This window comes from Psammomys obesus, unplaced genomic scaffold (assembly GCF_907164565.1).
Source record: "Psammomys obesus unplaced genomic scaffold, mPsaObe1.curated_primary_1811, whole genome shotgun sequence".
Classification (NCBI taxonomy): domain Eukaryota; kingdom Metazoa; phylum Chordata; class Mammalia; order Rodentia; family Muridae; genus Psammomys; species Psammomys obesus.
In genome coordinates, this window is record NW_026590707.1 from 699,732 (window position 1) to 725,400 (window position 25,669).

Sequence of the window (25,669 nt, forward strand, 5' to 3'; positions counted from 1 at the left end):
CACGGCCTCCAGCGCCGCGGCAAGGGCGCCCCGGGCTGCGCCCCGGCGCCCGCGGCCGTCAGGAAGCCCAAGGCGGCGAGGAGGCTGAGCTTCGCCGACGAGGTGACCACGTCCCCGGTGCTCGGCCTGAAGATCAAAGAGGAGGAGCCGGGGGCGCCGGCGCGGGCCCCGGGCGGCGAGCGCACGCCGCTGGGCGAGTTCATCTGCCAGCTGTGCAAGCAGCGCTACGCCGACCCCTTCGCGCTGGCCCAGCACCGCTGCTCCCGCATCGTGCGCGTCGAGTACCGCTGCCCCGAGTGCGACAAGGTCTTCAGCTGCCCCGCCAACCTCGCCTCCCACCGCCGCTGGCACAAGCCCCGTCCCGCGCCCCCCGCGCCGCCGCGCCCCCCGGAGCCTGCCCCGGCGGCGGGCAAGGAGAACGGCCGCCTGCCGCGGACCGACGCTCAGCACCCGCAGGCGCGGGACAGCGCCGGCGACGCTCAGCACCCGGACAGCGGCGCGCGGCCGCACGGCCCCTACCCGGAGCTGCTGCCGCTCGGGCGCCGCGGGCCCGGGCCGGGCGGCGCCGGCGCGGGGGCGACCTCCGAGGTCTTCGTGTGCCCTTACTGCCACAAAAAGTTCCGTCGCCAAGCCTATCTGCGCAAGCACCTGGGCACCCACGAGGCGGGCCCGGGCCGCGCTCCAGCCCCGAGCTTCGGCCCGGAGCGCACGGCCGCGCTCGCCCTCGCGTGCCCGCTGTGCGGGGCCCACTGCCCGTCCGCCGACGTCCGGGAGAAGCACCGGCTGTGGCACGCTGTCCGCGAGGAGCTGCTGCTGCCCGCCTTGGTCGGGGCTCCCCCGGAAGCGGGCCCCGGAGGCGCACCCGACGGCGGCGCCCAGCAGATTTTCTCGTGCAAGCACTGCCCGTCCACGTTCTTCAGCTCCCCGGGCCTGACCCGGCACATCAATAAGTGCCACCCCTCAGAGAGCCGGCAGGTGCTGCTGCTGCAGATGCCGCTGAGGCCCGGCTGCTGAGACCTGAGGCCTGGCCTGGAGAAACCAATGCGGGAACCTCCGAGGGGCTCTCTTCGTCTTGCAGCTTCCTCCCCTTCCCATGCCGGCCCTCTTACCCCTGCCCCGTCACGACCCACCCGGGGAGAGGGCAGCGCTAAAAACCCCGCTCTAGAGCAGGTATGTATCTGGTACAATCGTTCTCATGACCAAAGCTGGCAGCTCCAAGTCCTCAGTCCCCACTCCCGCCGTAGCATTTCCCGTCCTGGAGAACGCTGGGGACCCCAGTGGATGAATCCTATATGGTTGTAGTTCCTATGGAAAGTCGCGGTCAACGCGTGCAAGTCTGTCTACACAAGCTCCCACCTACAGTGGTAGTCGCCAACGTTTTCTTCTCTTGCTATCACAGGCACTTCACTTAGGCCGTTTCTTTTTAAATGGGTCAGATTTCTTGCCTCGTATATTCTGTGAATCAAGCTAGGTGACTGATGCCGAGCTTTCAGGGAAGGTTTAGACCCGTGTAAATGGACAGGAAACTCGCAGATGTTGCTGTCTGGTGTGATGGTGTTGCTGGAACTTTCTTTCCTCAATTGAACGCATTAGTCCTTTCTTCTAAATTAGGTTTAGAGGCGGGGACGGTGCAGCTTAATGGGAAGGGCTTGGTGTGTCCTCTGAATGTCACCTATTTTACGTGCTGCATCCAGGACGAGCTACTTAACATTTTTCTTTTCAAAACAACATTTTTTTTGGGATACTATAATCACTCCTAAAGTTTGAATGTTTTAGCAATATTTCATTTAAATTATGTAGCGGTCATGCTGTAAATCTGCTGCATATTTCATCGTAAACTGTTCAACTTAAGGAAGATGTTACTATCTATAATTCACCATGGAACTGAATGTCAAGTCACTCAATATTTTATATTTTCTTTTCAGGAGCAACTTTTAAATTTCTTGCTGTAAATCATATTCAGTGTATATTATGTATCTATTCCTTCAAGAGCCAGAGTCTGGGACACTGGCTGAGCGACGTTTGACAAACAGATTTGTAAGATGGTTCCGCCAAATAAATGTACGTGGACTATGCTTGTTTTATTCTGTCTTAAGAGATGGCTGAACACAGTGTAGTTTCAAAGGCACATTTCTTACCTCCCCATTACCAGTGTTTTACTTGAGAGTCTCAGGGGCCGATTATGACAGAATACAAAGGCAGGAGATATTATATCTTGCAAATGAATATAATGGTGCTGAAAACCAGTAAGAATTCCTCCTTTGAAGTCTAGCTGCAGACTGCAGCTCCATGGAGGAGAGAACGTGAATGCTTTTTATTTTTTTTTCCTAACTCTGCACCCCCCCCCCCCCCAGTAAACACAACAGAAAATAGAATGAGTATTCCTTTTTTAAGAAAATCTACTCCACACTGCTACCTGGAGATGACAGGAATGATATAAATGGTGCTAATTGGTTTCATTGTTTCAAGTCAACACTTTAGCTCCATCTCCTTAACATTATCAACCCAATAGAAACATGGAAGGAGTTAAATTTGATTGTCCTTTGAAAAATGCTTCCTGGTGGCTGTGGGAAACTCTACACTGTTTAATCATACCCCTACAGGATCTCTCCGCTCAGTTGACTGTTTTTATTTATAAGCATGAGTTTTCATAAAAAGTACACAGGAACTCTAAGAATTTGCTTAGAAATTTTTGGTACCAAGTTTTATTCCTGAAAATGTATTTAAAAATGCTGAAAATGTAAAAAGTCAAGTGCCCTGGAATGGATACACTGATTTTGGTCAAGTTTCTGGCCAGACACAGCAAGTGGAGGACTTTGTGCTCCTACTGTGGGAGGCCCTCTGAGATAACGCACTGAACGCATTTATGTTTACGAATGTTTCTTTTTCATGATTAGCTAGGATGCCATAGAGGCACTACACAGACCTGCTGCTTTAAAGTCTGAAAACACATGAAAGACAATACGATCATGGACGGGAAGTGGGAAGAATATTTTTATTTTGTTTTATTAAAGACCATGTCATCTTTTTGTCTCATTACAAATCTGTAGACACTACATGAATGATACATAATTACTCTTCTGTGGTTTGTCAGGCTGATGTATATACACATGCAGTTGGTATCAGTCATGCTACATTTCCTTAGGAGATGCCCATGCTAAACAAAGGGCCGGCTCATCTACTACAGGAACCACCCTGCACCCGCAGCCAGTTTAGTGCTGAAACGTTAGCTTTGACCTAGACCCTGGGCCATGTTCCCTTTGCTTTTTTAACAATACACATAATTTGACCGAAACATTTGTAAAAGAAAAAATTTCCACCCTTCTCTCCACCACCTTTTTTTGGTACTTAAGAAAGTACACAGACACACCAGAATAAGCTGGTCAATAATAAAGGAAGGACCTTTGCCTCGAAACAGAAATAGCATTTAACAGTGATACCACCTAAAAAAGCCGAACAAGTTGTTTGGGAGCTAAACAGAAATCAAAGTTCAGCGGTGATTTTCCTAGTTATTGAATATGTTGTGTCATCATTTGCACGGCTGAGAAATGAGACACTGACTTGGGAAGAAAGTTAAGCCATGTAATTTCAGTTGGAATCTGACTGCTGCAGGGCTGTTGGAGTGATCCTGTTGGTAACATTAACAGTCTGTACACATCCGATGTGCAAAGAGATGTGCAGCTTTGCCCTAACTCTCTAAATGCTTACGTCAGCTTACACCTGTAGGGCTGGCTGTAAAGGACAAGACAATGTGCTTTGCACTGTCTGGGGATGCTGGCTTATATTCCCAGTACTACCAAAAAAGTTACAACAGTAACAACTTTGTATTTATTCAATCATGAAGTTGTAATGAGGCACAATAAATAACACAAGACTATCTGTCCAATTATATTTTGGTTTAACATTAATCATGAACTCGAAGGTAGTACTACTTAGACATGATTATCTAGGAAGGTGAAGTGTGTAATAAAACTAGACCCTCAACACATGACATCTTGGAGTGTGGGGAAAAAAACTGAACTAAATAAATAGTCCAAATATTTAGTTGAACATTACTTTAAGTCCAGTGTTTTCTCAAATAAATGTACAGAAAGGAACATGAATATTATGGCAAACATAAGGCCTGAAAGAGTTAACACCACTGCTGATCAGGGTGGCTACTGCTGATCACTGCTGGGCTGTTTGTCTCCTTAGGATTTATTGGCTGAGCCAGAGGACCGACGCAGCTTCATGGACATGCGGCTTTTGCTAGTACGAGGAGACATTGGCGAGGCCAGGTCAGCCCCGTCTACCTGTGCTGCTGTGGGGGCGTCACTGGGTGGAATCTCTGGGTAGGATCCTGTAGGAGAGAGTGAGCACATTAGTATTCCTCAGCCTCTCACACTGGAACAACCTTTCTGCTGGCAATCTGGAGCAGGATCCCAGCCCTTTAGGAGGACTTTAGAGGTAAAAAAGCAAATCCCAGACTTGTTCCCCAATGTTTACTAATGTATTCAAAACCCTGTGAGCTGGTGGTTCATGTCATCTGATTAAAGACAGCAACCAATCATCGTGTCCAGAGCCAGCACCCTGGAAAAAAGCTGCGGGAAGTAAAACCTTGGGCCTGAAAGAACAGGGATCCAAAGTACCACCAGCATGCAGGGAAGGGCACGGGAAATGAGAAGGAAGACCAGCCTTATCACTGACAGCCAGAGAGGGTCCGAAACACCACCACATGCTCGCCTCCTAACAGGAAGGTCCTTAGCAGACCATGCTAGGTACTTAAGGAGGCTGTAGAAGGAGCAGACAAATTCTTGGGAGATGAAAAAATACAGGAATTTTCATTTGAAAGCTAGTCAGAAAAGACAAACTGACCTCAAAGTCTGTCAGACATACGCTTTTATGTTCATTAGCTGAGATGTTTACAGTTAACAGTAGAATTAGCAGACACAGATTTTTAAAAGAAGCAAAACAAATCCAGATAGGAAAATCCTGTGTCATTTATAGGCAGTTTTCCCAGAGCCTGATACTTTGGGCTTGGGAAAATTATGCTAGTATTTCTATGTAATGAAATACTCACGCTTAAATCTGAAGGTATACATATTTGTAAAAGAAAAACAAAAATGTTCGATAAGGAATATAGATCCTACTGAGATATCTTAAAAATATATCCCCCCAAGGAATTCTTCAAAGCACTTTTAAAGACCAAACAGTATAATTATGCTTAGGGACATACACACATTTCTAAGGGAAACTCCTGTCATTCATACCCGTGTACTGCCTGCTCAAAGTATCTTCTCCAACATCTCCTTTCTAACCGAGATGAGGATGGCCTATAAAATAAAGCAGGAAGTATTTTGCTCAAGTTCACTTTTCCCAATGATCTGGGCTGGCTCACAGAGACACAGACCAGAATATTCAGAGAATGTAAGCCCACAGCTCATATCGGGAAACCAGGTGCACGGGCTGGGAAAAGCCGGCAAGCAGCAGTAGCTGAGCTTCCTGGTGCTGCAGTGTGAGGAGAGGTCTTCCCTCCCAGCACCGTTACCCCGAGGGCAGTGTCTCTAGTGGAGGTTTGGAGGAACAGAATTAGCAGTGCATGCCTGTCTGCTGTGAAGGGAGAAATGCAGTGGTGAGCAGAGTGGAGAACAAAAGAGCTGACAGCGAGAGCTATGAGGGAACTGTGCAGTGCCAGTTCCCTGAGCAACAGAGAACAACCAGGCTTGTATTATGAACACAACTGGCATGCAATGAGTTAGGGTGGGGATGTTCCACAATGACCAATGCTCTGCCAGTCCAGGTGTCATACTTACCAACTAACAAAACAAGTTCAAATAGGAAAAGAGAACAGGAAAAAAGTCTGTGAGAGCGCTAAGAAACGTCTACTGTCTAATGTGTTCACTGTACTGTCTCACGATTCACTCATGAAGCCTTTAGTGTAATGAGATTAACAGCCACATTCAAGTGTTTAAGCTTTATGTAATCAGAATTAAGCATTTACATTTACATTCCTTGCTGCACTCTCCACATTCAAGTGCCTGGTTAGCTGCTGCCATCTTGGAGAGCGCAGACATGTGACATTTACAGCACCACGAAATTTTTACTCAAGACTGCTGCTTTCAAGCATCCCAGTAAAGAGTATTTCCTGACTGGTGAGGCAGCGCACACCTTTGATCCCAGCACTCAGGAGGCAGAGACAGGTGGATGTTAGTGAGTTCCAGGCCAGCCTGCTCCAGGACAGCCAGGGCTCTGTTAAACATGAAACCCTGTCTCTAAAAACCAAGAGTATTTCTTTATTTAATTTGCAATCCTCAAACCAAACAGTCTTTGGAGAAAAACAAAATGTTTTCATCAACTGTTTCTATTGGCTGAAACTCCAGCACTCTTGAAGGTGGTTTGACAGGGAGAATGAGTGTTTTTCACTCTCCCCCCCTTTAAAAATTTTTACATGCATTGGTATTTTGCCTGCATATATGTTTGTTTGGGGGTGTTGAATACTGCAGAAATGGAGTTACAGGCAGGTATAAACTACCATGTGGGTATTGGGAATTGAACCCTGGTTCTCTGGAGGAGCAACCAGTGCTTTTAGCTGCTGAGTTATCTTTCTAGCCCCTGCTCTTTTACTATTTTCTAACAACAGTAAAGAAGGCCCTTCTTTGGGCATCTGGGGGAATACCCTGCTTCTCTATTTAGAAGATACTTTCCTCAAAACCAGCAATCTTTCCATGTCTTATTACCTCACAATCCATTAAGATCTCCAGCATGTAATTAAAGTGAAACAAACGGAGGCAGGGCTGGTGTAGGTCTCATGCTTAGAGTCTGAGAATGACACACATGGAATATACTCAGCACAGCCATACTCCATAACAGCTCACAGGAGGCAGGCCTTGGCTTTGGTTTGTAAAGACTATGATCACACTTGCCATTTCCTATCACAGTCTATCCTTCCTAATTATTGATTTACACTCCATGAGTCATGAAGATATGACTGAATTATTTTTGTCCTTCTGTATCTTCCAGGGTAGCTTAAAAAGTACCCATGGCTCCCCTGCCTGTGCGCGACAGAAGGCGCTCCACTGACTGCGTCTACATTTTGACTGTACGAGCTGGTATACTGCATGCTGAGTATCATAAACTATCATAGATAATACCATCGATATGACTTTGGGAGGCTCCACAGACATTTTAAAAGGGAACATAAATGACTTTAAAAATTTATTTGGGTTTAGTTTGTACTATATGCTGACAAGCATGGCTACTTTAAAATTCCCTGAAGTTATTGGCTTATAAAGCCTTTAAAATACTGTAAATTTGAAAGTAACTTCAATTGGACAAACTAAAAGACAATGTGAATGTGTTAGAAAAAAATGGGGCTCGGGACTTCTGGTCTCTTGCTTTATTATAGTGATAACGATGTAGTTACACTCGTTCATTTACCCACCCCCACCGTGTGTGCAATGCACGGTGCAGAGTGCAGGCAGAGACGGCTTGTGAGAGCTAGCTCTCTCCCTCCGCCATACGGTTCCTGGGGATCAAATTCAGGTCGTTAGGCTTGGTGACAAGCACCTTACTTTTTGCTAGCCCATCTCTTGTTTTATTTAATCTTGACAAGCTGACTGGGGACATTTTCTTATTTGTGAAATGGAGACAATGACAGTTACCTTATCAATTTGTGGAGATTAATGACTATGTAGCAAAGAGCCTGGTGTGTAACAGGTATAAAGTAAGTCTGGTTACATAAAAAACTACTACAGAAAACAGAAGACTTTGACTCAGAACAGATGAGGGTTTGGAAGGAAGGGTAGAAATGAGACATATTTTTGAAAAAAAAATTATCACCTATGAAATATAACCATCCAAATGTGGAGAATATCTATAACATACATTTAGGTTTAAGCTTTCAGAAATCAAAGGGTTTATCCTCTCTTATTCTGATATATAAAACACCAGCCTTAAAGGTCAATTATTCCAATAAACCTACTGCTTTTTAATGTTGTTTACAGAGTCAATGATTAGGATTACACAGACTGAACCCTAACCTGTCATAAAGGAAGATATTATTTAAAAACAAACTGCACAGAAATACAGACAACAAAAGTGGACTCATTTCAAGCTATTCGAAAACTATTGCTGTAGACCTGTATAAGCCAGATTAGGCTCCTTGCATTTTATCTCCTCCTGACTAATGAGAGAACTGGTACAGCACAGACTGATTTGACTTCATGTGGTATAAATGTCAGGATTACAACTTAAATATAGATTAGTCTGATTTTAAAACATCCATCTTCCCTGGCAATCCTAAAACTCTTTTTAAAGGAGTTGTCAGTGAGAAAGTAGATCCCTCCAACACAAATGTCTAACAGTTTCTGAGTTGTAAATGTGATGGGTATTGGGTAATCAATTTCTTTCTGTCTCTCTGTCTCTGTCTCTCCCTCCCTCCTCGATAGCAATAGCAAGGGGCTGAGAACCGACTAGATGAAATCATGGCGATGTTGGGACCATGAGCCCTGAAGGCAGACAGGGTCAGGATGCAATGCTGGCCTCACTCCCTGTGGGTGGTGGTCCAGACATCATTTCTTTTACCTTTTAAACTTGCATAGACACGCTGCTAAGACTGAATGACAGTGTCCACATACCACGGACTGCAGTAGGGGCAGTGTCCCATGCTCAATTATTATTTTCTTACTTTCACTACAAAAGTTTTATATCCAAATGAGTGTTCTATATAAAAGCTGAACCCAGTAACTACTGCCACAATTTATGCTATTTAAGTCAGTTTCATCTGCTGATTCATAACATAAAAGTCACATTTCCAAGACCAAGATTCTGAACAGAGCACATTTGCCTGTCTACAAGTTCAGACTGATCTACTGACATGTACATTTGAGCAGGAATCTGATTTTAAAAGTATCAAAAAAATTTATAGATTAGGCTAATATACTGAAGGAAACTGATTACACTTTTAATATGGTTAGGTTTTTATATTAGTATCTTATGGAGAAAATATACTTTCTTTTAGATTATTTCAATGACTGGTAGAGAAGTTTAAACTAACATTTTTTTTTTAAAATGCATCTTTTGATACTGAGCTCAAAGTACCTAAACCAATGTCTAATTTTGATGACACGTCCTCCTTAAAGACCCACAAAGACAGACCTGACAGCCACACATCTGAACCTACCTACATATGACAACATCTAGCATGGGAATTAACAGCAAGACTGGGGTTAGAATGAGGGGGGCTGGAAGTTGCTCTAGGTCTTCAGACTCACTCTAAGTTATTTCTGATTTTGATGACATAATTTATTTGAATATTTTCATAATTTATTGATTTTTATAATGAAATGATTACTTTTTAACTTTCCTCTAGATTAAACCTGTGTCACAAGTTTTCTAAAGATAATCATATAAGTGGTGCATATATAGATGCATCTATATGTACATATATTCATGTGCATACTTGTAGATAATCAAGTCATTAGTCAAGCCCGTAACCACTAAAGAATTAAATAGCTAAGCTGTTGAAAAACAGTAATAGAGGCATAGAAGTAGTTCCAGATAAACCGAAATTCCAGATATAATGAGAATCCATAGCATTAGAATAATTATGGGGTGTTTTTAAAAAAATCGAGAAAGACAAACTAAGTATTTATCATACACAGCAAAATAGGATTCTGTTCCTTAACATTTTATAATTTTTTATTACAAAAAAAGCCAAGACAGCAGAAAAATCTAGGTAACATTAGGGAAAAATGTGTATATGTCTAAACTATCATTGTCATCTGGCCAGGAACAAGAATGATCTTATTCTCAAGTCTACAGTTAAAAGAAATATACTGTTTGTGTGTGTATATACGTATATACACAAAACTTTTGATGTTTTCCACATTCATGCCTGACAAAGATAAAACAATTTTTCCTGTAACTTAAAAAAATAAAGGTCAAGAAAAATTGAGTAATGTTTTAATGTAGTTCTGGGAGATCAACACAGCGTGACATCACAGCATTTCCCTCAATGACCTTAGGGATAAGAATAATTTCCCTCATGCTATCAGTCTAGTGCCACAGACAGCACATTTTGAGCAAATACAGTTATGAAATTTATAGGTCAATTATGGTACACTGAAATCCCTCACATCCATTTAAATAAAGTTACATGAAAAATCTTCTTAGATTTAAATCATCAGTATTAGAAGATTACTGTTAGCCAGAAATTTTTAGATGAACAGAGTTATATAAACACACATAAACTTTTTTTTTTTCCCCAATTAGGGAATAAGCTCAGCCAGGACTCCTGAGTCTGGTAAACATACATTCTACCACTGGGCTATTCTTCCAGTCCTTTAAGAATATAGGTTTTTTTTGTTTGTTTGTTTTTTGGTATTATTCCAGTGAGTCTAAATAAAGTAGAATACAGTGTATTACAGGGCTGCTACAAGGAATATAATCTGCATATTAGCATTTTTAAAAGATATAATTTCAAGTATGTTACTATTGACTAATATTGTTTTATATACACAGGATATCTAAAGTTGATTATCAATAGCAATAATCCATTTCCTGAATGAGGCAAACCAACTTTATGATTAAAAAAATGAATTTAGCTGGCTGGTGCAGCCTAAAATCCTACTGGCTCATAAGAGTTCAAAGCTCACTTGAGCTATTGTCTCCAAAAAAAAAAAAAAAAAAAATTCAATAAATATTACATTATGTTTTTTTTCCTGCAAAGTAGCAGGTCCAAATTGTTATGTGGCTTATTTCAGTTTCTCATTTTGACTTAAAGCTTAAAAGATAGTTTTCTATATAAGAGTTTGTAAAAATGACAGGAAAATGAAGAGTTAAAATAAATAGGAGAAAAATTATTCTTCGGATACTCTGCGTTGTAACTATGGTTTTTATTGTGTTGACCTGAGTACCATTCTGATAAAAATTTATCATGACTATTAAAAGTGTGAAATACTGATACATGTCATTTACAGGTAGAACACCTTTTTATGAAACTGGAGTGCATGTCTCCAATGGTCTTACAAGTGTAGGCAATTTTTAAAGGTTAACTTGAAAAGTTGTAGGCCCATGTTTAAATTCACATTTTTTATTACTGTTTCGATCAAGTATCTTGTTGAATGAATTCACAAAAACACTGACGCATTAACAATGAAGACAATGTAGCTCTAGATGGCAATGGTAACACCATCCTGTGCTGATGTCTCCAAATCTCCAAATGTCACTTACTTCCTATGTGTGCACCTGCTCAATGTGCAGGAAACACACAAACCATGAGAATCACTTTAAGATGACAAACACTAAAGATTCTTGCTGGTGGATAACAACAGAAACGGAACAGCTCTTGTAAGCAGAAGTGGAGAGTGAGCTCAGGATGCCTACCAGGATTTTCTGGTCATAAAATTTGTCGACGTCATGAGACACATGAGTATTATTCCTATTTCTTTAATATAGCCTTACACTTTATAAGATGGTCTTTAAGAATGACAATGCCCGGGTATACATAAGTGATTTACATTTTGCTGTTCCTGAATTTGATACCCTTCTTTTACCTTTTTATCTTAATGCCAAAATGATTAGTTTTATGTAGTGCCTATCTATGAAAGTGAATCTTGCACTTCTTATCTTATTTTCTCTTTGCTAAGATTTTATATTAGTTCAAAGGTTTCTAAGTTGCTTGATATGATTATTTTTCTGATGGTAAATTAATCATTAGTGGAAGAAAAGCTATAATTTCATTAATGAAACTTCAACTGAAAATTATAATTTTCTTTAAAAATGAATTAGGTGGGGCTGGAGAGATGGCTCAGTGGTTAAGAGCACTGTCAGCTCTTCCAAAGGACCCGGGTTCGATTCCCAGCACCCACATGGCAGCTCACAACTGTCTGTAATGCCAATTCCAAGGGATATGACACCTTTACACTAATGCACATAAAATAAAACTAAATAAATTATTAAAAAACGAATTAGGTTTAAAAGAGTGTGCTGTGAATTTAAACTTATCTGATATAAAAATGTATGTGACATAAGGAGAGTGAGAAGTAGTTCACTGTGGTCAGGTCCCTACTGTGCTCTCTGTGCCTCTCTTGGACACCACCAACACTCACTGCTGGACCTCAGGTGCCTAGTGTAGCACAAGGTGCACAGAGAAGAGCCAACGGGTGACTTCACATATCTGGTGACAACAGAATGCATTGCAAAACCACAAAGACACACAATGTCAGTTCGATAGAGCTACTTTTTCATGCTGAGAAACAAACAAGAAAGTCAATCCAACAAGGTATAACTAATTTTAGTCAAGGAGTCCTGGCATTAGTTGCTTTATCCCCCAGCCATGTTAGTGCTTCATGCAGACCGGGTTAGTTAGTATAATTCTGGGAAGAAAATTTAGTGACAACTTCTGAAATGTTTAGTATGAACCAGGGCAGTGTTAAGTTTTCTTACTGTCTGAGTTACAAGCACAGAGCTTGCTAATTCTGAAAAAAGGAAACGGGAGAACAGAAGGTGTTTTGGTTGATACTTTGTCTTACCTTCAGATAAACAGAACTGATACTTAATGATCTAAAGAGGGAAAATAAATGAAACAATCATAAGGAGTGCAAGATATTACAGAATAGGAAGGCCATGAGTCATTTTTTTTCTGATTTCTTTAAAATTAGTTAACTGTACTAATGCAGTACCCTTTTAAAATCTTCAAATATTATCACATAACTTGCTGTAATAAATGCTTCTAAATCTAGGCTGGTTTAGCTTTACTTGTAAAGTTAGGGATGATGACAACATATCCTAGGCCATACAATTTGATCCTCTAAAGTTCCCTCTGCAGATACTTCAGAATCGCATGAAAAGCAAGAGCCAGTGATTGTGTTAAGATGTGGATCATGTACTTTTATGAAGATCACTGGATTTTTAAGAAACCACATGCAAATAAAAGAAAACAAATTAAACTTACAGGCCAAACTCAAAACAGTCATGAGTAATATATGTAAATGATCAGAATTTTATTCAACCAAGATTTAAGAAAAGGGTATTGCATTTTGGGTTTGTGACAAGTAATCAATTCTTTCTTTTCCTCTTACCTGGGTCAGAAGGTAAGTGATGGTAGGGAGCTGGAGAGAAAACCTGTGCTGCAAAGTCTTCAAATGTTGTTGGTTCCAAGTGGTGCTGGACAATTGTCTGCAGGTACCGTGCTCTCTCCTCATAGCTGATCCCTTCTGTTAAGGATGAACTGAGATGCAGTACATTGTGAACAAGCAAATCTTACGAGAGGTCCACAATAGCGCATCTTTATTCAGGGAGCCGCCCGCTGCCCAAAAACTGCACAGGACCAAAAACTCCCTTTTAAAAGTATAAAGATGTACTTAGCGGAAGTTTATTTCTCCTGACTCCATGAGGAATGATAGTTTAATTGGAGGTTTACTAGAGAATAATTATAATATTTATTATTAGAACAGTTTGAGAAAAGATTCAACAATAGCTGGCCAGCCTGGGCCCATCTTATCTTGTTAATCAACTTTCATCTGCAGATTTACTCTCAAAAGCCATTCAATAAAATCACACTGCTGACTAAAATACTATGTCCCAATTTCTCCTTTTTTATTTGTAAAGACTTATTGTGAAATTCCTGCATATCTTCATTTTTTAAAATCCCTGCATTTTCTCAACAATTGTTCCCATTTTGAATGGAAGACTACTGTTGCTATAATCCTCAAATAACTTCATGCAGTTAAGATAAATGCATAGCTGAATCTGTGTGTCAATTACAACACTGAAACAAGCAGGAATTTTTGCAAAGAGTCCACGGGACTCCTACATCCTGTCCAACAAAGCATCTACAGGGCCCTGACACTGACAGAGAGAGACTGTACTTCCCTCTCACCACATATTATTCCCTGATATTATTGACAAGCAACCAGTACCTCGAAGTGTCGTTGCTTCTGAACAACCCACTCCAGGCTTCCTGTTTCAGCAGGTCTGATTGTGCTGTAAGCACAGAAAGGGCAAGAAAGGGAGAGAATATTTCTGTTGTTCATGAAAGCAACTATGGAAATGGCTGTCAAAATGTAGAGCAGCAGGTAGCAGCAGACAATTATCAGGAAGAAGCACAAGCCGACTTCATGTCGCATAGTTCCTGAACTGAGAAACCACCTAACGTTTCTTCTTGAGGTTTTAAGGTTTCCTGCTGTACTTGGTGCGCGATGTTGACATTTAAACAAAGACAATGAAAAGACATTTAAATAGGGACAGCAAAAACTCACCCATGGTTTTTTGGTTTTTCTTTTTCCACTCACTCTCCAACCCAAAAGACATTTTAGTCTTTCCATCTTAAAATTTCTTATTCTCTTTTAAAAATTACAATTCAATATTTCGTTCTATAATTCTAGGAATTACAACTCAAACTAGTAAAGATCACTTGGGAGATAATTTAAACTGCTAATTTAATGGGTGATATCATGGCCAGTTACATTTGCAAAAGTTTATTAATTGGTAGCAAAAAGTCTGCTGGTCAGAGGCAAGACTGAGTGCTCATTGGGACTTGACTTTAATGGATCATTTGCCCTTTTAATGGCTTGTACACTATCTTCTTGGATTACAATTTATGTTTTTGCTTCAACTATTGAAATAACCTGTGCTCTACCTCTTTATAATTTATTATTTTCAATTCTGCACACTATGGTTGAACTCCAAAAGAATTTTACTTATGAAATATGTAGCAACAGGATAAGATGTTGTATTAAAATGATGGGTGGTAAAGGATTTTATGGAAGAGTAGCAGACATTTTCTAGAGGCAAATTTAACATAGAAAAGTAACCTCGCACATTTAAAAAGAAGATATATGGTTCTAAATGGAAGAGGACGAAACTGACGGTTCAATCTAAATAATACCACATATCTCACAACTTGTTGGAAAGTACCTTTTTCATTGGGGGAGATTCACAGCTGCCGAATTTTCTGCAGTTAATAGAGTCCTTTGATTCACAGCAGTGCCCCTTGTACAAAAAATACTGGCCTTTGTGTATTACCAGAAACTAATTTTCTATTTGGCTGAAAAGGGAAAAATGGGGTTATTGCTTCTCCCTCCTACAGAGCTTTTCATTATGCCTGATGCACTCAACTTCTAAGCTCTTCTGAGAAAAAAAATAACTGAAGAGGCAAGAGGTAGAAAAGTGAGCTTGTTAGCACATTAGAAGTGAAGTATCTTGGTGGGCCCTAGAAATTCCCAGTGGTGTGTTAACTTATCACTCTATGCATGCTGGCACTGATAGTCTCCCAATTGATCACTCTCTTTTCGCACCAAAGGTGCTGCCAGGAAGCAAAGGCTGAAGGCCCACAGGAGAACAGTCTGCTATCAAAACAAGCTGTTTTTAAAAGTCTGCTTGAATGGGCAAAACGCTTCATGAAAAGTAGGGTGGAGACACCTACCTGCTTTGAAAATGCTCTACTTTCAGAGGGCCTATAAATGAAATATTTTACTTTATCTTATTATATTTAGAGTTTGCATAGAAAAACTAGGCAGAAAAGGCCAATGTTAATATTTTTAAAACAAGGAGGATCGCTTCAATGTGCCAACTTTATCAAGGCAAAAAAAAAAAAAAAGATCTGTAAATCAAGTACACTGAAGGGTAACCTACTGTGCCATGTAAAGGATTATAAACTGGGAGAGCCCTAACCCATAGCACAGTCCTGTGGACAAGGCTTTCCGGACATGCAACATTTTAAATTTATACAAGATACAGTGTGCTTAATAAAATGTCAATAGATCTTCCTTAGTGAAAACAGGCTTCTTAACTTTGAGCTGTCTGCGTCTACGGGAAGGAGCGAGTTTTTAAGTGGGACACTGCATCACTTAGCATGGACTAGCACAGACTAACCCTGACCTTTCCTTTCTGGGTTAACTTCAGAAAACACTATTGGCTTGGTAAGTACCTACAGCCTAACATAACCCCCCTTCTAAAAGTAAATGTTCTTATAGTTTCTCTAAGTTGGTTGCAGCCAAGTTAAATCATTTAAAGACAAACCAACCCAAGCGACCATACACACACCTCCAGTTTTTGGTTCAGAAAACACAACTAGGAGATGTGACAACTTCTGCTACTCCTGGATCCAAGGCATGCTTGCAATTGCAATGATCTTAAATCTCTCAAGAGGAGCCTTAGTATCTGCAGCTTACCAGGGAATGCCTAAAGCAGTGAATGCCTGTATCCCCACAGCTGGTCAGACTCTTAAAGAGGCAGCTCTCTCAGGAGAAGTTATTAGAACCTATAAATTGAGTGGCATACACAAACTCAGTGGCTAGCAAAAAGAGGATAACTCAAGCTATATTCCTACTGCGAGTGAGTGCTGCCAATGTTATTAAAATTAAAACACTAAAATGAGTAAGATGATGAAAAGGTGAAGGGGAGCTAACAAAGATATTCAGAACTAAAATTTAATTTAAAGCACAGATCTAAGTTGAATTCAGAGAAGTGTTTGTTGTGAATTTTAAAATATCTCAAGGTAAAATTAGCTTAAAATTTTGATAAAGGAGACCTTTAACTGGTAAGAATCTTTAACATAGAAGTAGCTTTATCAAACACACACCTACCTACACACCCATCCCTACACAAACTCACACACACAGGTACCCATACACACACACAGACACACAGACACAGACACACACACACAGAGAAACTTACACCTGTGCCTCACCCACACAGGTGCAGCAATCACAGCAATATAATTACTCAGTAATCCTCCATCCTTGTGCTTTCTGGAAAGCAGAAAAGGGGGAGGGATATTACAATTCTGAAAATAATGAAGGGCACTATACATGTTCTGTCACAAAGAAGTAGTTTAAATCTAAGCTGAACTTCATTAAGTTTACATTAGTAGACATTTTGAGTAATTGCTTTTAATTTTAAGTTTCAAGACGGGCTGTTAAGAAAATGAGCCCAGTTTTATCCTGGCTGGCTCTGGAAAGATACGTATGAATTCTCCTTTCTACAGTTCATGGGGATATCACCATCTGCTCCTATTTGTTCTATTAGGGCTTTAAAGAATTCAAATACACTGCTGCCCAAAGGTCTCCCTACATCTGTCCAGAGAATTATTTATTTTCATTGCTACAGTGGTACAAATGTTGTTACATATTCCTTGAACTTAAGTATGTCCAATATTTTTATGAAGGCCAATGATCTTTGCAATATATGCAAATATAGGGAGTATATCTGTAAAATTGCTTTAATGAGCTTTTAGAAATTGTAAATCTCAAAGTAGCTCTTTATCTACTCTTCTGAACAAATCCTCTCCATCAGCAATGTAACCATATTGTTTCTGTCTAGTTTAAAGTTTGGCACACATCTTTGTAAAATGGTATGTGCTGATTTTACACCCCCTTTCCTTTCACTGTTTCTATCCTGTCCAAGCTAACTTCTGGAACTACAGGTGTACTCTACTACGCCCTGATCTAAGGAAAGTTTTCAATACCACGGTAGGAAATAGTTTGGGCTACAAAGTGAGCATCCATCCATCCAAAATATACCTACGTTCGTTTGTCAGGACTCTGTAATAATGTTGGCAATGTTTCTTATTTGTGGTATGTATAGAGGGCTTTTCATTTATTTTCACATAAGGACACTGAACATGAAGAAAGCGTTAAGCAGTAAATATTTTCATTTTATTGAACTGCAAAGAGGCTAGACTAAAGGGGGGATTTAATCTTCCTTAAAGAAGTTATAACCTTCAGTCTCTACAATTTTCTTAATCTTAATAACTGCTTTTACTATGAGAAATAAGAACACTTTCACTTTTTTTTTTTTTTTTGGAGACAGGGTCTCTCAATTATTTATCTCTGGCTCTCCCGGAACTTGCGCTGTAGGTCATCTATTTCTGCCTCTCAAGTGTCTGGATTAAAGGGGTGAACCCACCATGCCCAGCCTCATTGTTAGTTTTGTGATCACTGATCCCAAGTCATGATTCAGTAGGTTGTACTTTTAGCTAGAATGTAACTTATGATTAGACTAAAAGAAATGGAAAGTTTTTCATGCACACAAACATATACATAAAATGAATAAAGCATAATTAATACATTATGAAAACTATAATTGTAAACAAACATCAAAGATTTTTACTATTACTTTTCTCTTAAGTTTTATGGTTTAATGATTTATATAATACATACAGGGAAAAACCCACCCTACAGATGGTTTCTTTTAAAATAAACCTGAAGTTCTGGCACTCTCAATGGCAGCTCTAGGGAGGGCATAGTGCCGAGGAGGGAACCTCTGGCTCTCTTGGCAGCATGTGCTCTACTCAGCCTGTGACTTCTCTGCAGCTTTGGGGATTAGGAGTTTGTGTCATCTCTGCACTCAAGATTCTGAAGATATTCTCACCGGGAGAATTCTGACAGAAACCGTTATTTAGAAATTTTGACTAATGAAGGAACATTTGTATTGGAAAGCGTTATTTAAATTGTACTTTGAGTTGTAATTCAAGTGGCTGTAACTTGAGTACCACTTAAATTCTTAGAACCAACTGGTCAATATATACACTATTTATAAGATGGCTTTGGAACCTGTGGTAGGTACTGAAACTACAATGATAAAAGTGCATGGCCTCTGCCTCTGTTCCTAACCACCAAATGAACAATTAAAGCAGTATAAACATCCCCCAACCTCTACTGCACAAAGTGCAACAGCAACCCTGCAGTGCATCAGAATCTGCCCTTCAAGGTCGGGAACACAAAGAATTTCTTTTGTTTTTTTGAGACAGCGTTGTAAGTAACTCAGAGGAGCCTAAAGCTCACTGTATAGCCAAGGGAGATCTTGAACTCCTAATTCTTCTGACTCCATCTCCCAGTCCTTGAATAATAAATGTTACTGATCCTGCTAGAAACTATTTTAGGAGTACACAGTTTACCAGAATAAGCACCAGGAAAGAGATGAAGAATGGGGAAAGCACCAATGTCAATTTAAAAACTGTCTCACTCTCTGTGTGTGAAAACGAGGCTGACTGACTGACTGACTGAATCAATGTGTGGGTGTCTGTGGGCCACAGTGCTTGTGTGGGGAGATTAGAAGACAAAGTTCATGCCTTCCACCTTGAGACATGTTCCTTGTTCCCCTCTGCTTACACCAGCCTAATTAGCCGGAAGCTTCTGGGTTTCCTGAGTCTTCCCTCACTGTCTCCTGAAAGGGCACTGGGCACAACTGTATCCTACTGTCTTGCTTCAGATTCGTTATTCTGGGACTGGAAGGTGCGTTTTCATGCTTGCGCTTGGAGTCCTTCACCACTGAGCCCACTTCCTCACCCACCACAGCCCACTTTCAGTTATGAGCGTACTTGTCCCTGTGCCACCACTGAATCTGACTTTTAAGGGGCAAATAAAGCACAATGTAGCAGATGTGGTGGCTATGCCTTTAGTCCCAGCACTCTGGAGGGCAGAGGCAGGACAATTCCTTCCTTCCTTTCCAGACAGGGTTTCTCTGTGTTGTCCTGGCTGTCCTAGACTCACTTTGTAGACCAGACTGACCTCAAACTCACAGAGATCCACCTGCCTCTGCCTCCCTAAGCGCTGGGATTACAGGCATGCACCACTGCACCTGGCAAGGTAGGACACTTTCTATGAGCTCTAGGTTAGCCAGGGCTACACAGTGAGCACCTGTCTTTAAAAAATAAAATAAAAGGGTACAATATATAAGCAGGGAACGGTTAATATCAGCAGAAAGGAAAACTGGAAACTGTTCTTAAAATATTTATTCTTGAATAATTTGTTAAAGGAAACACTGTATGAATGTTGAAAAGAATCATAATTCATTATAATTCAGCACTGAGACAAACATGCTCCCCATTTTCAATAATTCTTAAAAGGAAATAGAACATTTAAAAAATTTCATAGTTTTATAATAGTGTTTAAACTATTTTTATTTATATAAAGGAGCCAACACTGAAACAGGAGAAAGGGCCTTAGAGAAAATCATTGTAGGAAATAAAATGTAGGATAATTTAAAATAATTAGGGCATGTTTCTGAACCACCTTGGTACATAAGAACAAAGGCATTAGCTGGGTAAGGTGGCACATGCCTGCAAACCCAATGCTTAGAAGGCTGGAGCAGGAGGATTGCGGTGACATTAATGCAGCCAACCTATGCTACAGAGTGAGAGACCCCACCCCCAATAAAAAGCTTGAAAACCATTTAGATAGAGATGCTCTTCAACTTATAATGGGGGTTACCTCCCATTATATCTATATCCCAATTTATATCCCAATAAATCTACTGAGGGTAAAAATAAGTTTAAAATGCATTTAGGACAGCAAGTCTGTTGAATATCCCAGTTAGCACACGATGATCAAATCCAAATGTAGTTTTCACCAAATGTACTGTGTTCTATACAAGGAAGCTATATAAAATTGAACCAAAATAAACTCAGGAACTACCTATTTTTTTTGTTTGTTTTTGTTTTTGTTTTTGTTACTGTTTTTGGGAGATAGAATCTTGCTTTAGAGCTCAGGCTGCCCTGAATGCATAATTCTTCTTGCCCCAGCCTCCCAAGTGCTTGGGACTTAGGCATGTGTCACATGCCTGTGATGTCCTGGCCCCACCCCCAACCAGAAAAATGTTTATTCAGCAATAAGTATTGCCTGGAGGAGGAGGAGTAGCAATTTGTACAAAAAAATAAAGTTGCTGCCAAGTCAAGCTAAGATAGTCAAGACAACATTGGCCTACATTCTAACGCTAAGAAGTTTTGGAAAACATATGATTATGCTACTACATTGTAACTATTATATTTTAATATATATCATAGTGAAAAATATCCTTATTTGTCCTAAAATAAAAGTGAAAAAAGAGTTCAAATGACATCTAACACTTTAGTCTTAGAAGCCATGAAATACCTTTATACACTTTGGGATAAAATCATTGCATATCCTTGAATAATGAAAAAGATGAATTTTATGCATAGATGTATTTTACAAACACATTTCAAAGATCTCATGCTACTATGTGTAGTGAAGTATTATGTGACACTGAAATATATAGGGCAGCTAAAGTATCCAATGAACTAACAAGCACTGCTCATTTATAAAATGAAAGTAAACTATATTGTTTACATTACAAAGCAATGTTTTGTAAATTAACAATTTGGCAGGAGGAGGGATATTTCATTTCATTCCTACTGTAGCTAAATCCTTCAAGAAACATGCAGTCTAATTCACTTGCGGCAAAGACAAATTCTCCTAAATATTATATTGTTCAACAGTAGTAGACAAGCAGAAGTCGTTCTCGAAAAGTCTGCAACAGGTTATGATCAACTGTCTGTTTTTACGATGTCTTATATTAATGAAATTCTTCAGTAGCTGACACTATCTACACCAGTAGGAAAAGCTGTGATTTGTCAGAGCAGACAAAGCTGGGCTTTAATCCATCCTTTTAACCATATTGCCAAGTTGGTATTGTTTTCACTGCGTCTCAATTAGAGATAGGCAGGACACCTGGTACTTCTTTATCGGAGTCCCATGGCTGCCAGATGACTCAAAATCCAAAGCAGGTGCTAAGGCAGTGTGAGGATAGCCCTATTACTGAAAGCTGGAGTGGAATACATTTTTACCATATATAATTGCTTGTAAATTAGTCAATTACTAAATGAAAATGTTAGAAGAGTTGAGAAGCCCATTTCTACCAATGTTCATGTAAATAATTAGAAAAGATTAGCCTCAAAGAAATAGGCTTAAAAATTCAACCCCATCTTGAGTCTCTGAAAATACTTACCGATTTAATAATGTAATAATCATTGGTGACTTCCAAAGTCACCAGGATGACTATCAAATACTTATATATCTCTCTCCTACTGTCACAAAAAGTACATAAAACAAAATATCTAAAAGAAAAACTAAGCTATCTGAATTTCACATTTAATGAAATTAAAAATTTGTAACCATTCCTGGTAAGAGCTACTTGAGAATATTATCATTAATTTGTAATGATGAAGTTTTCATATTGAGTAAAGACCTGCTCCAAAATTACTAGTACTGGAGTACGTTTACAGCTACTGGAAGGTACGAGGAACAGTCTCTTGTGTTCTTTTTGGGAATGAAATTTTCAGTATATCAAAGCAGAGGAAATTAATGTAGGAGTTTCAATTAAATACTAGGATCAAACCTTGTCATATGATTGCAAAAGGGAAAAAAAATTAACACACACACACACAAACAAATGAAAAACACCTCCAAACTAAAAAGCTTCCCAAACTCTAAAGTGAGATTTTACAGTATACAATTACTTAAGTGTTATCTCTACTTAAATGTGTACTAATATAATTAAGATTTTAAATGCTTTAATTGTTGGGGATACAGAAAAGTGACTTTATTATCATTGCAAGTATTAACAAAGCACAGCAAATTGCCATTGGTCATAGAATCTATGATAAGCAGTATATTGGCTTAAACTAATGCACTCTGTGCCCCCAGGGAATGATAGCCTGGGACACTGGGCTTTAACATCAAAATCTGTCCATTAATCTTGACTTTAAATATAATCTATTCTGCAGTAGAAGGAAGACTGGGCATTCAATGAATTACTGTTTTTGAAATACTGCACTAGTGCCATTTACTAAAATCACTTAAGGGGATACAAGGAGAGGGAATTCTAGTAAATTTTACAGATTCACTAATTTTATAAAACATGCACTTGACTCTCTCCAACTTCAGCAGGAACATCTCAATTAAATAAGAAATTACAGTAAAAAGTTGTCTTAAAATATCTCTCCCTGTTCTTCCAAATTTTAACACCAAATATAACTTAGTCAATTTAATTTCAGCCTTGAAAAGAATCATCTGTGGAAACATACTGTGGGGTCAGAATCCTTGGAGCTTAAAACAAGCTTTAACGTAAAAAAAAAAAAAAAAAAGTAGCTCATTGTTTGTTTGCTTCAGAATCATCAACGGCTTGTTGAAAGAGTTTCAGAAGAAAAAAGCCTCAAAGAGTATTTACATCAGGGGATATGGTACTTCATACAAAGTAAACAACCTTCCCATTTTCAAAGACACTCAAACTGGACGGAACTCACTGAGGTACATGATTAAGACAGTCATTAGCTATTAAATGGTAAATGTAGAAATTAACCTTAAGATGTGCTAAATCACTTATTTTAGCAGATTATTTAGCACCTGTAACTGTTACACAGTTGATCTGCATGTCTATAATAATATGCTGTATATGTGTATATACACACACACATATACAGATTATAGATATAATCTGGAAATTCCAAAAAGGCAAAGTGTAAAGGAAACTAAAGCAGATTATAACCTTATCTGATATGTAAATTGTGGTGGTTTTAAGCCATTTTTCATTTAAAAATGTTATGGATATAAAATACATTATTTTTGTTTAAACAGAAGTATCATGAAATAAAACTGACATTGCTGTAGTACAAGCTGGTGGGCTGACAAAGATATGGCATATTAACAAGGGAGTACTACAGGTGGCCGTTTAAATATGTTCATTTGCTTTCTTTTTGATAGTAGCTATGTGCTAAAGAAAAGTCAACACTCCTATCAGAGAGTAAGTAAATGTGGAAACATCAGTTCTACAACAGCTATTTTTGCTCCTTCTTTTTCCTGAGCAGCAATTAGTAAAGCAACCCCTTCCCCTCCTCCCTAGCTGTCAAGCTGTTCAGAGCAGTTTGCAACTTGACAATAGTACCATTGTGAATGCTCTCTGGGCTTCCTTCCCACAGAGAGTTAAATGGGCAGTTCCTGCTGCCCATGATTGGTGTCCAGTGAAATAATACTCAAGAGCCAGGTTTTATCAGCTTCACGCCAAAGAAGTGAAGCCAGAGAACCCAAGCCTTCATATCACACTGGACCATATGCCGGCCCTGATGCCCCAAAGGTTTATCACTAAGAATCAGGATCCATCATGTCCCTTGTGAAATTTCACTTCACATACCTTATGTGAAATGCAAAGCTTCACTACAAACTGAGCCTTCCTTACAACTGGCATGAACAGATGGATGGTAACAGTGGTTTGGCAGGCAAAAGTTAAGATTTAAATAGGCTATAAGTCTAGTGTTTGAGAGAACGTAGTTAAAAGAAAAATGGGGAGATTTGTGACCCATGCTTTAATTCCATTATTGGGTTATTAAAATTCAGTATTAAAAGCTCTTTTAGTAAAATGAGAAGGATTAAAGGCACTTTACTTCATATGTCAAACAGGTTTAACAAGTTGGACTCATTTCTGCTTTATAGCCTTTATTTATTTTTCAACCCCATTGTTTCTACATTTAAATAATGACTAGAATGCAATTTGTACATCAATATGGTAAATAATAATATGAATGTATCTGTTTACCCTTATCAGCCACAGAACACAGGTTTTTAACATGGGGAAGAAAACTGTTTCAGAACAGGTGAGAAGTTACAGATGGAAACAGACCAACATCAAATTTGGGTGATTTTAGAAACAGTATGTCCAGGTCCTCATGGAGTTTTCTATTTTGCCTCTGGCACACTGTGATATGATGCAACTGTCTAGATTGGCATTTGTGGATCATACTGTCACACTAGATTTGACAAAAATGTATAAGACAGTGGAAGTATGTTTTCTTTGTCATGAAGCCAACATACAATAAAGACAGGACCCCTCCCCAACCCTGCAAAAGGATAGGTTACAAGATCTTAACTTGCCAGTAATATAAAAACAACAAGACAGTTACATAAGAATGTGTAGTCTAAGCCAGGTGTGGGGTGCCACCTGTAATCCCAATAGCGTGGGAGGCTGAAGCTGATGAGTTAAAGGCCAGTCTGTGGCACACAGTGAGCCCAGACGAGCCTGGAGGCACAAGGCTAAACACGGTGATAGAAACTGTCTCAAAAACCGAAATGCTGAGGCACAGCTTGCCCAGCAGTGGTGTGTCTGTCTAGTACACACACTGAGTTTGATTCTACGCACTACAGAAAGTCCACTACAGGAAATATAAAAATCTCAAACGACAAATATGTGGAAATGTCACCAAACACTTACAGATACCTTCTCAGTCTCAAGAAGACACAGCTATTACTGTTGCTGGCCTGCCAATAATTGCTTGATAAATTATACAAAAATTGAGATTTATGAAAAGGACAGTTAATAAAACATACATAGGAAAGTCTTCTCTAAGGAATAAAAAATGTTAAACTGTAATTCCTCTATTAATCATCAGACAAAAGGCATACAGCAGTGGAAGGGACTGACAGAAACACCAGATAATCAAGTTCACTTTGCTTTTCTTTTTCAGCTACCCTGTCTGGTTTAGACAAATCTCTTCATCTGCTACTGCTCTTCCCTTTGCCCTGTGTCACCCAACTGTGTGAACTGCTTGCATTAGAAATCAGATTTATTGCTGGGCATAGTGGCTCATACCTTTGATTCTAGCAGTTGGGAGGCTGAGGCAGGCAGAGCCTGGTCTACAAAGTGAGTCCAATATAGGCAGGGCTGTTTCAGAGAAACCCTGTCTTGAAAAACAAATCAGATTTACTTATGGGGCGGAGGAAGAATGAACACCCTTTGCTTCAGCATGTACATGGAAGTCAGACAACTCTTTTGGGAGCTGATTCCCTTCCACTCTGTCTGGAGGGTAGGGTCTGTCATTTTAGCAACAGAACTGCTGAAGCACACTTCTGGCCAGTTTTCCTGTCTCCACTTTCTACCCACACATGTGCTGGAG

General features: G+C 39.7%; 2 protein-coding genes across 4 annotated transcripts in view; one reads left to right on the forward strand and one right to left on the reverse strand.

Moving 5' to 3' along the window:
• On the forward strand, positions 1-2,065 carry Insm2 (INSM transcriptional repressor 2; the record flags this gene model as incomplete). Its single annotated transcript, XM_055608706.1, has 1 exon — positions 1-2,065. A coding segment is annotated over one exon (1,014 nt), but the record flags the coding sequence as incomplete, so codon positions are not given.
• A 907-nt stretch (positions 2,066-2,972) lies between these two features.
• Ralgapa1 (Ral GTPase activating protein catalytic subunit alpha 1) overlaps positions 2,973-25,669 on the reverse strand; it is a 230,518-nt gene continuing 207,821 nt past the window's right edge. For all 3 annotated transcript variants that reach the window (XM_055608685.1, XM_055608684.1, XM_055608686.1), the window contains 2 exons: positions 13,062-13,186; positions 2,973-4,339 (listed from right to left, as the gene is read on the reverse strand). In XM_055608685.1, the coding sequence (XP_055464660.1) occupies positions 4,191-4,339; positions 13,062-13,186 (274 nt within the window). In that variant the 3' untranslated portion in view covers positions 2,973-4,190. The remainder of the gene's footprint in view (positions 4,340-13,061; positions 13,187-25,669) is intronic.